This window comes from Limulus polyphemus, unplaced genomic scaffold (assembly GCF_000517525.1).
Source record: "Limulus polyphemus unplaced genomic scaffold, Limulus_polyphemus-2.1.2 Scaffold495, whole genome shotgun sequence".
Taxonomy (NCBI): Eukaryota; Metazoa; Arthropoda; class Merostomata; order Xiphosura; family Limulidae; genus Limulus; species Limulus polyphemus.
In genome coordinates this window covers 260368-272646 of record NW_013666105.1, presented here as the reverse complement: position 1 = coordinate 272646, position 12279 = coordinate 260368, and the positions used below count along the sequence as shown (strand labels likewise).

Genomic DNA, 12279 nt, shown 5'->3' with positions numbered 1-12279 from the left:
AATTCGCTCAAGGAAATCACATAACATAGGGCATTATCAAATGTAAAGTGAGAAATTCGCCCAAGGTAATCACATAACATAGGGCATTATCAAATGTAAAGTGAGAAATTCGCTCAAGGTAATCACATAACGTAGGGCATTATCAAATGTAAAGTTAGAAATTCGCTTAAGGAAAACACATACCGTAGGGCATTGTCAAATTTAAAGTGAGAAATTCGCTCAAGGAAATCACATAACATAGGGCATTATCAAATGTAAAGTTGGAAATTCGTTCAAGTAACATCCTTATTGCGCTGTACCAATAACGACAGTAAAGTAAGACAAAGATGAATACAAATATCAGTGTGGCTTGGAATTGCTCGGTTTATATGTAAAAATCGAGTTGAAAAATAACCAAGTTTCTCACCTTGTAAGATTTATTAATATTTTACATTTTGTTACTTTGGTCCTATTGATATGCGAGTAATTCAATTATTCTTTAAGCAACTCGATATTTTGCATTGTTTGTGTGAATTATTAAATTAGGTAAAAACTTGATTGACATTGAAGCTTAGTTTTTGGATGTTTTACGACAATTTCACATTTTCATTGGCGTTAAAATAAGAAACGCTGTTGTAATAATTGATAGGACATTGTCTTAATCTAGTTCAGCTACGATTGTTTGTTTGTTTTGAATTTCGCGCAAAGCTACACGAGGGCTATTTGCGCTAGCCGTCCCTAATTTAGCAGTGAAAGACTAGAGGGAAGGCAGCTAGTCATCACCACCCACCGCCAACTTTTGGGCTACTCTCTTACCAACGAATGGTAGGATTAATCGTCACTTTATAACGCCCCCACGGTTGAAAGGGCGAGCAGGTTTGGTGTGCCAGGGATTCGAACCTGCGACCCACAGATTGCGAGTCGAGCGCCCTAACCACCTGGCCAAGCAGGGCCGTTGAGCTTCGATAGAAAGTATATTGCATCATATGATGGATAGACAGCAATTGAAACAAATAGAAGTTTTTATTATTCTAACAATAAAAGGCGTTTCAGATTAACTAATCGCCAACTGACACTCTCAAGCTCTAAGTATGCAATAATATAACAATAACTAGCTGGAGTACCTGTCCCCTGGACGGAAGTTGTATAAATTCATGATTAATGAAAGGTTATCTTAGGACATAATGTTGCTTCCCTTATATGTAATTGTAGATAACGCAAAAACACCCATAAAACTGCAAAACACAAAATGTAAAACTGAAAATTTACATGTATCTCCGCATCGACCTAAGAAACCTTCATGCCAAATTTGTTGAAGATCCATCAACAGGGGGCGAAGTAGTGGTAAAATACGCAAAAACGCCCATAAAAACCGCAAAGTGCAAAACATAAAATTTGTATGTATCTCCCCATGAATCCAACGAACCTTCGTGCCAAATTTGGTGAATATCCATCAACAGGGGGCGAAGTAGTGGTAAAAAACGCGAAAACGCCTATAAAAACCGCAAAATCCAAAACTAAAAATTTGTATGCATCCATGAGCCTAGTGAACTTCCATATCAAATTTGGTGAAGATCCATCCTACGAAATTGTTACATGGAAATATAACAGACAGTACTATTATATTTATATAGATGATAATAATGTGGTACCCTGTTTGCTATTGTTTTGACATTTATTGAAAACTACGTAGATAAATTATACACTTTCTTTTCAAGTCTCTGCCTTTTTATTGTTAAAAAGAAGTACTGGGTATTCGTATAAATTGGGATTTATACCCGTATGTGCTTATATTTTTCATCCTAGAGCTTAAGACACGATTTCTCTAATAAATGGTCGAATTACTAGCTGTATTGACGTAAAGAATTCCTATAAATATTTCTTTATTATTTCATAATCCTGCTGGAACCGTGAAAGTGAGATTCTGTGGTACACATACTTTGTGAAAAGAAGTCAATAAAACCTACTTTATTTGAGTGATTTCGGTTGCGGAGGTGTCTGGAATGGTATGTGTTCGTGTATGTCAGCGTGAGAGAGGGAAAAGATGCGTGATACCTATCTCAACAACAAACAACCAAACAATATATTGTAGTTTGGTGTGTTTTTCATCTGATTAAAACAATACATTAAGCTAAAATAAAAACGAGTGCAATGGTTCATCTGTGTGTGGGGGGGAGGGGGGGGGTAATTTTTAAAATTAATTAGGACAAAATAGAAATTGTACTTCTAGTGTTTTGTTATTGGAAAAAAGTTGAAGTTTTACTCAAGTCGTTCTTCGTTCGCGGACCCCCTGTAAAACATGTACGCCCTTTATATATTAATAGAATACAACTGTGAAAAGTTAATTGGTTATGGTGAAATACGTGTGCGATTAAGATTAACACGTAGTAAAGTTTTAGATAAAATGTATTTTAAAATGTCTAGATAGAGAAAAAGTAATTGCTAGAACCATAACTTCAACATCCTGTAAAATATTAATTTTTATATTGATTTTTCTTCTCTAGTACCCCGTCTAGACAACGTAAAGCCTGGCGTTGGTTATCATGCTATTGTAAAGGAAAACGACAAAAATGTGGAGGTCACACCCAAAATCCGTGTTATAAATGGTAAGTTGTTTCAGAATCATCTTATTAGTAGATGGTAAGGTTTGACGACCTTTCCAAATACAGAATCATGTCACAGAAGCGACTCCGTTTCCCAAGACATTTAAAAAATAAAATAAAACTAATCAATCGCTTAATTGTTATATTAAGGAATTGAACTATTGTGATGACAATATTTATTTTTGGAATAGCGCGAGGCCCCAACGTGCTTGTGCTTGAGGCATGCATTGAGTATTGTCGTTGATTAAAATATATATTCCTTGATACTACATGTACGTTTTGACTACAAATAGAAGTGGTAAGTTTTTACAGAATCCTGATAGCTACACAATTGGCTATCTGTGCTCTGCCCACCACGGGTATCGAAACCCGGTTTCTAACGTTATAAGTCCGCAGACATACCACTGTGCCACATCCTGATAGGTTTTAAATAGATAATCTGTGTCGAGGTAAACATCGACTCTGTGTAAAACAGAAACCATGTAATTACAGTAGATGTTAGAGTAAAGTTATGTACGTAGTCGACATCCTTTATGATCTGAAGTTTTTAAATAAATAAACAAATCCATGTTATAGGCGACAATCTGAAGTTCAGTTTTGACGAATTGTTCAAAATACAGAATCCATGTTACAGGCGATAGATTTTTACGGTATTTCAAATACAGAATCAGTGTTTTAGTTATACAGTGTCAGATAAAATGCAGTTAATAAATGGTAAAATGTGTTATTTTGTTAAGAATGGAAATTCAATGCAGCCGACGCAAGTCTTCTCTGAGATATCGATTCCAGGCAGTCCACTGGAAGTGTTTGCTGTAAAATCACTAAAATAGACCCTTGTATTAGACACGATGTCTGTATGTCTTCCAAGTGCAAAGCGTATGTAGTGAACGGTGCGTTCTTTCAATCATTTAAAGTGAATTTAGGCAGTAGACGCAAACACTAAACTTCCAAGTCATACCAGGGTTGTAGTGCGGTATTCCACCATCCAGTACATTACCAACATCATGTAGCGATTATTTCAAATAAACATAAACAAAAAAGAGAACCTTCTAGCTCCTACTGACTTGCACAAATGTACAATGATTTAGAACAAAACGAGAGCGGTTGTTAAGAATTTTTCTTCTACCCTTCATATGGGGAGCCGGGACCTCTCGTGATCCCTCTCCATTTGATTCTATCGTTCACCACACTGAGTCCTATTGACTACTGTCCCCTTTAATACAGTCCTTCCAACTTTTCCTCGGTCTCCCTATTCGCCGCTTGCCTTTTACTTTTCTGTCTGCTGCTTATTTTAGGCAACAGTGTTCAGGTATGCTCTGTCTTTCAAGAAATCAAAATCACCAGAATCTTCCTCAATTCTCTACACAAGCAAGACCTTGTACTTCACGTAGTTTTTATCCTTATATTTAGTCTCCTGTCAGTGCATAACAGTGAAACGTCGACTCGTCAGACCATAGCGTATTCCTCCAGTCATTTATTGTCCACATTCTACACTTGAGGTAGTAATGAAGCTGTGCTTTCTGTTTGTCTCGAGACAAGCGCGTTTTCGGGCTGATTGTCGCCTACCATATGGCAGTGTTTGTAATGCCTTTAAGATAATCGTAACCTGGTCAGTGTTGAAGAATCGGTCGTCTTGGACTACTTTGTAAGCCTGTTTAATTACCTTTTCCCGTATCACTTTTTTACTTGGGGCACAAGTAATCCATTTTGATTGGGCGTCACTGACAGAATGAGGCTTAGAGTGCCGGTTAGAAAACAAGCTGATTATAATAACACTCGTTACGTGAAAATCCTTAGTATGCCTCTTTTGAAAGTGAAAGAATCCTATTGTCTTGCAAACTTCCATGATAATGACTACATTGTATTTAGAGAACTCGAGAAATCAACTTGTTTTACACATGCAAATAATATTCTATAATTATGTGTGTTTCTTAATAAATTGCTTACTTAACGTAACGGTAGTTTCTTTGACTATGCTTAATTTATGCGAAAATTGTAATAATTACAATATTTTTTAATAATTAATTTAAATGTAATGGTATAGTAAAGTAATTATACGTTATAAACTGCTCGTCCGAGGAAAACAAACGTGTACTAGAAACAATGAATAACTTAGTAGAACACATACCTCCGCCACGCACCATTGATCATATTCGGCTCTCTAAAATACGAAAATCTGTCCATATGTCGGTCGTTATCAAGAAACAAAATAGACAAATCCCAGTAAGATTTCAAACAGAAACCATCATCCGCCCAAATTTCCAATAATCAAACTCACCACAGAACAGCATGCACTCAGGCTTTCAAACATGCTCAGTATTTCAAACAAGTCACATAACAACACACACTGAGACTTCAAACAATGAAACTGTACAATTTCCACCGAGATTTCAAATAACCAAACTCATTACAGAACTTGAAGAACACTCAGTAGAACATATACCTCCGCCACGCAGCGTTGACCATATTCGGCTCTCAGAAAATACGAAAATGTGTCCGTCGTTATAAACGGATACGGACCATTTTTGGCAGGACAATGATGAATACTATTCTACATATGTTCACCAAGATTCATTAACATCCAATCATTTTTGACTGAGTTATAGAGCAAAAATAGTGTGAAAAATCATTCCCCACGTTAACAGATCGGATTTTTTATTTGCGTGACCTTGACCCTTCAAAAACTAATCACTTCTAAGTTGGATCGTAATCCAAATGTATAACAACTTTCGTCGAAATCCATTCAGCCGTTTTCAAGAACTCTTGCTGATAACACAAACAAATACACCACACACATGGGTGAAACATAACCTCCGTCCACCTTCGATAGCGGAGATAATAAGTTTCATTAAGGAAAATGTATATGTAGTACAGCGTTTTTTAAATGTCTAAACTTTCCCGAATAAAACTTATCATTCCTAATGTGCCTCTGGCGAAATGTAGTCACCTACGCCGAGTAGTTTTGAAGATTTAGTCATTTTAAAACCAGGGGTTTATTGTATTATTATTATCATTACTTTGTAGATACATCTTACTTATATCCCCTCTTCGTCCCATCACATTTCAAACTCAAAATTAGGTATTGCAAAAGTGTCATTTTTATAATATTACTAAATCAGTTTTCAATTATACAGAGGTACCCTAACTTTTGCTTTGTGTTAAATGCAAACACACACACACACACACTTGACCTGGATTGATAATCCGTACACTAGTGAATAGCAAAACAAAAATGTCCTTGTATGGATAATTAACCCACTTCCTTTTTTGTCTTCTTGTAATACTTCTATAACAAGAAGAAGAGACGCAAATTGAACATAAATTTCATACTTTCGAAGAAAAGTATTTATAAACACTCGGACTTTGAAAATTAACATTAAAAATACTTCACATGATAATTAATTATAAAATAGTTTTACATATTAAAATATTAACTCTCTAATTTCTTAAATGTAAGTGATTAACATTATGTTATATTAAGGCTTTTGCTACCGTTTAAAACGATGTGGTGTAATATTTTTACAGTATTGGATTAATAAAACAATTTTCTATCAACTTTAATCGGCTGTGGATGTATTGTTAGTAGTTCCAGTATTTTAGTAGTGAATGCATGAGGTTCAAAAATAAGGGACAAGATTTTGAAATGAGACGTTAGATTTTTTTTTCTTTTTCCTTCGCTGACGAACCCCTTAAAACAAAACTTGCGGATTTTATTTTTGTGGTACCTATACCACGATAACGGTTGAATTTTTCCACTAAACTGACGCACCTACTTACCAAGATGGATATAAAAAAAGATAAAACTCCAATATCATCAAATGGAAGGCACCTCAGTACTTTCTTCGAAGTTCTTATTTTTCAAGCGTCTTATTCCATTTTTTCCTCGCTTTCATATTTCCACTAGCTGTCTGAGAGTTAAAAGATGTGTTATTTTCTTTGTTTAATGTTATCATGCAAATATTCTTGTGGATTAAATGTGTGTAGGTCGTATTTCTTTAAATTCTCAAGCTTACATCTATAATACGTACAAACAAAAATCAGATGGTCTAGTTTAAACTGTACTTTTTATAAACTTTTATCTATACTTCTTATGCATTTATAATTCAACATGCACGCGCGCATGCGTACACACACAACAGAACTTCGTTTAGCTTGATGGATTGAAAGTTAAATTTTAAAAATGTCTGCAGCATAATCCTGTAAATTGCAGCTCCGGTAGACTGACACCAACCACTATATCATTGTGTTATATTAATATGCTTACCATTAAGTGTCCTACAGAATATAAAGTTACAGCAACTTCATTATTTTCGTGAAGTGAGATGCGTCCACTGTGTTCGCAAGCTGTATTGATCAGGTTAGAGAGAACGGGCATGCCGTAGCTTAGTAATGGTCCGTGGAGCTAATGTAAGAAATTGTAAAGAACAGACCGGAGCGGAAAGGATGAATCTTAACTTAATTACAGTGCATTGTTCTTTGTTACAGAGTGACACAGAAGTTTGGTTTTAATGAGCAGTTTCGTTTTTAGCTCACATTAGATTACCTTAGCAGAATCCTTATGTTAAATGATACTTCCGAGTTTAGTAATGATGTAAACAGATCCAGTTCTCTGATAGAAAGGTATATTTCTCATATTACAAAACCAAATTTGTGACCTGTGTGCTGGTTTTCATTTTTTTAGGTTGTGAGTTGTGCGTGCTTCATATTACGTATTTTTTAATACAAAACATCATATTATCGTTCATCAATTTTAAGAAGTCCAAACAGCGTGTGGAAAATCCTGCCTCTTAGTAAAATACATTCAAACAATGTAGAAAGGTACTGGCATTTTAAGGCATTTTCATGTTTAAACACGTTATTGCTCTACAAAATATCTCAAAGACTGTTGGAGTCGTGTATGTAACAACTGATACAACTGTTTTACACTTCCACTAAAACTTAGTACTGCTTACAGATACTTTTTACGGTAAATATTTCAGAAAATACAACTGTCAGTTTCTAGAGGTGAAGTGGTTATGGTTGTTAATAAATTAAAATAATTTCGTTGAAACAACAAAATATGCCTAAGTATCGGAAACAAAATTAGGCTGTTTTTGTTAGAAACGTTAATTACAATTTTCATAAAGAACTAGTAATGCAAATTAAAGTTGGTAAAACTGGACCAAATGAAGTAGTTTTCTTAATATATTAGGATTAAAGTCAATAATGTTTTTTTTACTGGATTTCTCCATAATTTTGTATTAATTTATCCCACTTTAATTCTTATGAACGAAAGTTCTTCGTTTCATACATTTTCTTTGATTAAAAAAAGTCTTTTACTGGTACGTGTATGCGTGTATTTGTGTGAAGAATTCAAAAGTATTATTATCTTTTTACAATGCGATGAAAAACGTTTCTTTCCTAAACCCTTATCGTAATGTTCCAGAGGAACCAGCTCGGTTTCTGATAACTAGCAAGCATCATGGAGAAATTCCCTTTCGAGTTCAGATAAAGGATCCTAAGAAAGGAGAAGCTATTCTGGTAGCTGAGAAGAATCTGAACTGTGAGAAAAGAAAATCCTACAAGTTTGAAATCGCTGCTGTGGGACGTAATGGTGAAGTTTCTGAGAAGTACGTTCAGTAATTGTACTTCATTTTATTTTTGTGGTTCAGAGTTTTAGTATTTTAACAACTTTTGTCAATATGACCTGGAGGGCAATCATAAGGTAAAAAATTAATTGATCATATTATTAACACGCAACTCCCTGCAGAACTGTTTGTTACTCCCTCGGTAAACTTTCTAAATCACAAAAAAACTGAATTATTCATAAGTTAAACAAAAAAAAAATATATACTGTTAAAGTAACGCCGGTAAAATTATTTGTGTATTAGATAGCATAGAACAAACAAAGACGTATTGAAATAGAGTAAATTGTTAAATCTTAACGTGCAACACGAAAAGTTTGCTGTTGAAATGCGACTTCACCAGTAAAAAAAGATGTGACAGAATTATTATTAGCTTCATGTCTAATTGCAAAGTATTATAAAAGGTGTGAACAAAAGGAATATTGACATAATAGTTCTTAATGTGATACCTTAGTTTTCAATCAATCACTAGACAGTGTTAATATGTAAATACCTGTTTGTGGTATTTTAGTGCGACTGTGCACCTCACCGTTGAAGATGTGAACGAGTACGCCCCGGTCTTCCTCCATGACTCTTACATCACAGATGTTGATGAAGAACGGTTATACGACTCCATTATCCAGGTGAAAGCAGAGGATAGAGATTGCACCCCGAAGTACAGCGACATCTGTAAATACGAAATTCTAACTCCAGATCAACCCTTCACCATAGATTCTGAAGGTATATGTTAATTTTTAGCAATAATAATCAACTCTGTGTTATAATTATAATGTTCGATGTGTCATAAGGTGATAAGGTGTTGTGACCTGATTTTCTTGTATTAATAAGCTGGTTGTCTTTAAGAAGTGGAGTAGAAAAACGATATCTCTGTATATTAAATTTACTCGTAGAAATGTCAAATATCACCTTTGTATGACTGATTAAATTTGTTAAGTTAAAGGCACTGTTGCAAAAATAAGGGAAATCGGAAATAACACTTACGGGTAAGGGTTGAAACTTCTAGTTACACCTATAAAATTACGTCATTTTCGTTATCTCGAAAAAGACACTTTTTATACGACGATTATACCAATATATCAAATTGTATCAATGCAAGCCAAAACGTCCGTAAATTAAGCTTTGGCGAATTTACCTACCAGCAGATATCACGACAGATTTAGTATTCCGCACTGAGAGTAACGTCATGATATATTTGACACCAAAATACCAGAATAATTGAGTTAATACCATACATTGTTAAAAGTAATGACAAGTTTAAAAATATGTAATTAATAAGTTGTTGCAATTTTTCTATCGAACTGTGTATCGTAGAGAAACGAACACTGAATTCATATTTTATTGCAAAATAATACTTTAGTTAATCTTAAATCACATGATCTAAGCTTTGTAAGCAACCATATAAATCTCGGGTAGTGTGGGTTTTGCGCAACATTTATTGAGCTTCTATTTGTTAATTTTTATCCAAAAGTACGTTTATGCTTGAGTTGTTTGATCAACCAGATCCGGAAATGTTGCATTTAAGCTCCTGCCGGATATCCTGTTAAATAAAGAAAACACATCTTTAGATACAAGTTTTCCTCAACGATACTTTTCATTAGTTAATGTGCATATCCGTTTGATTCAACAACCACTTCTCGTGTTTGTGAGAACAAGTCAATTCCTAGAGGCGTTTTTGAGAGGATTGGTGTGCTGAAGTATTCTATGGGTTTTTTTTATATTGTTTAAATGGTATAAATGGAAAATAAAAAACATTATTTATAAGACATGGAGTGTTTCTTTTTGTTTTATCTTATTTTCCTAATGGTGGTTGGTGCTTTCGTACAAGGAAAACAAGCTAGATGCTTTTGTAATTAGCATTCTTCTAGCTACCTAATATACTTTAGAGATAATGAATCAAGATTAGAGCACTCAGTGTTCTTTTATTAAGTATTATCCCCATTATATTAAGGCGTAGTATCTCGTTTCCTGACAGTAGTTATCGTTTTCAATTGAGAAACTGGATTCCATTATTTTGTTAGTTAAGAATGTGTTGTTACTAGGGGCAAAGAAAAGGCTGGGATTGGGTGGAATTATTGCATGAGAAGACAGGGGAACTTGGGAGTGTAGCTAATTAAGCTTCACAGCTAAAGTTGTGCTAAACCTATTTCAGAGTTAATCAAAGAGTTGTACTGCATCTCCCAACAAGTGTAACGGGAGAGAGGGGCAGGTTAATAAACTTTGTTCTGGCAGTGTGTGTGTGTTTTGGTTTTTTAGCTGAATATATTACAATCCTAGTTTTACTAACATATTCCAATGCACAATTTCTTAAAACAAAAAAAAATGGTCATCGCTGCGTAGGATGAGAACGAGAAGATATATAGATATACAACTCACTAACTTCACTTATTGCTCACTAGTCTTTAGTTTTGGCAAGTCACATCTGTATGTAATGAAGAAGTGTGTACAGTTCATAATTTTGTATGTTTTGTTGTTTTCAATACATTATTTCCTAGTTTTAGAGTTAGTCATGACATTCTTCACCTAACGTCGAAAGTATCATAGGCTTAATTGTTTGAAACTGCACTGGGGGCGTAAATTTTTCTAATGGGTTAGGTTAGAGCCGTGATACATTATTCTAGCCCAAGATTTTTATAGTTTACGGGTTAAGCAAGTGTTTGTTTGTTTTTGAATTTCGCGCAAAGCCGACCCTAATTTAGCAGGGAAGGCAACTAGTCATCACCACCCACCAACGAATACTGGGATTGACCGCATCATTATAACTCCCCCAAGGCTGAAAGGGCGAGCACGTTTGGTGGGACGGGGATTAGAACCCGCAACCCGTAGATCACTAGTAGAGCGCCCTAACCACTTGGCCATGCCAGGCGTTCAGCAAGTATTTGTTAAATAATGTAATGACTCGCGTGGACATAGGCGGCTAGGTTTAAAAATAGTATAACCCGAAATGTAGTCTCAAAACCAAAATACTATGAAAAATGGCTTAAAGAACATTAACGTGTCGATGGAAGAGTTTCTGTCGAAGAATAAAATTAACATTTTTGGAATTAATGTATTATATGACTTTCCATCATGTTAATAGCCCGACTTAATTTGGTTAACGCGTTCACCTAACTTTAGCAAAATTCGCCGCATGTTTTTATAACATTTTAAGGAATCGTATCCGTAATATTTCCTTCGTCACATTGAGCTTTATAACTTCTAAAAGACGGTAGGTGGAGAGAACCCATCACACTAACGCATGTTTCCATGGCATTTCACGCAGATGGTTGTTCTTGGATACTAGTTACGATTCTCCTTATACGTAATAATGACGTTGTTTTTTTAACAACAATATCGTTTCCTACTTTTCTCACCAGTCGTAAACTGAGCAGCTTTCTCTCCTCTGTAGTATCAGGCTTTATCTTATCGCAATCAATACACAGACACGCGTATTACCACCACTTCAGTGTGTCTACCTGAGCTATTGGCGTATTTGCGTGTATAAAGTTATACATAAAATTAACAGTGTTTAAGCTGTTACAGTTGTTAGATAACATTAAAACTTCCGCTATCAATATTTTATACGAGCAACTTGTAGATACGTCGAAAGCCTGACCGTTAAAGACAGTATTTTGTATATATTGACTTTAGACATACGTAGAAATGAGGTGTATTCTAAGTGTCCAAGTCTGCAAACTTACTGTATTTGACACTTTTACTACATTACTGTATTTGACACATTTACTACATTACTGTATTTAACACATTTACTACATTACTGTATTTGACACATTTACTACATTAATCTATTAGACACTTTTAGTACATTACTGTATTTGACACTTTTATTACATTACTGTGTTTGATACATTTACTACATTACTGTATTTGACATTTTTACTACATTAATCTATTAGACACTTTTAGTACATTACTGTATTTGACACTTTTATTACATTACTGTGTTTGATACATTTACTACATTACTGTATTTGACATTTTTACTACATTAATCTATTAGACACTTTTTCTACATTACTGTATTTGACATTTTTACTACATTACTGTATTTGACACTTGTTCTACATTACTGTATT

The 12279-nt window shown here is 34.6% G+C and overlaps 1 protein-coding gene across 1 annotated transcript in view; it reads left to right on the top strand.

Moving 5' to 3' along the window:
* Positions 1 to 12279, top strand: part of LOC106458639 (calsyntenin-1-like) — a 65533-nt gene that overhangs the window by 22197 nt on the left and 31057 nt on the right. Inside the window, exons 2-4 of the mRNA XM_013918164.2 lie at positions 2484 to 2585; positions 8008 to 8191; positions 8718 to 8926. Coding sequence (XP_013773618.1) covers positions 2484 to 2585; positions 8008 to 8191; positions 8718 to 8926 — 495 coding nt within the window. The remainder of the gene's footprint in view (positions 1 to 2483; positions 2586 to 8007; positions 8192 to 8717; positions 8927 to 12279) is intronic.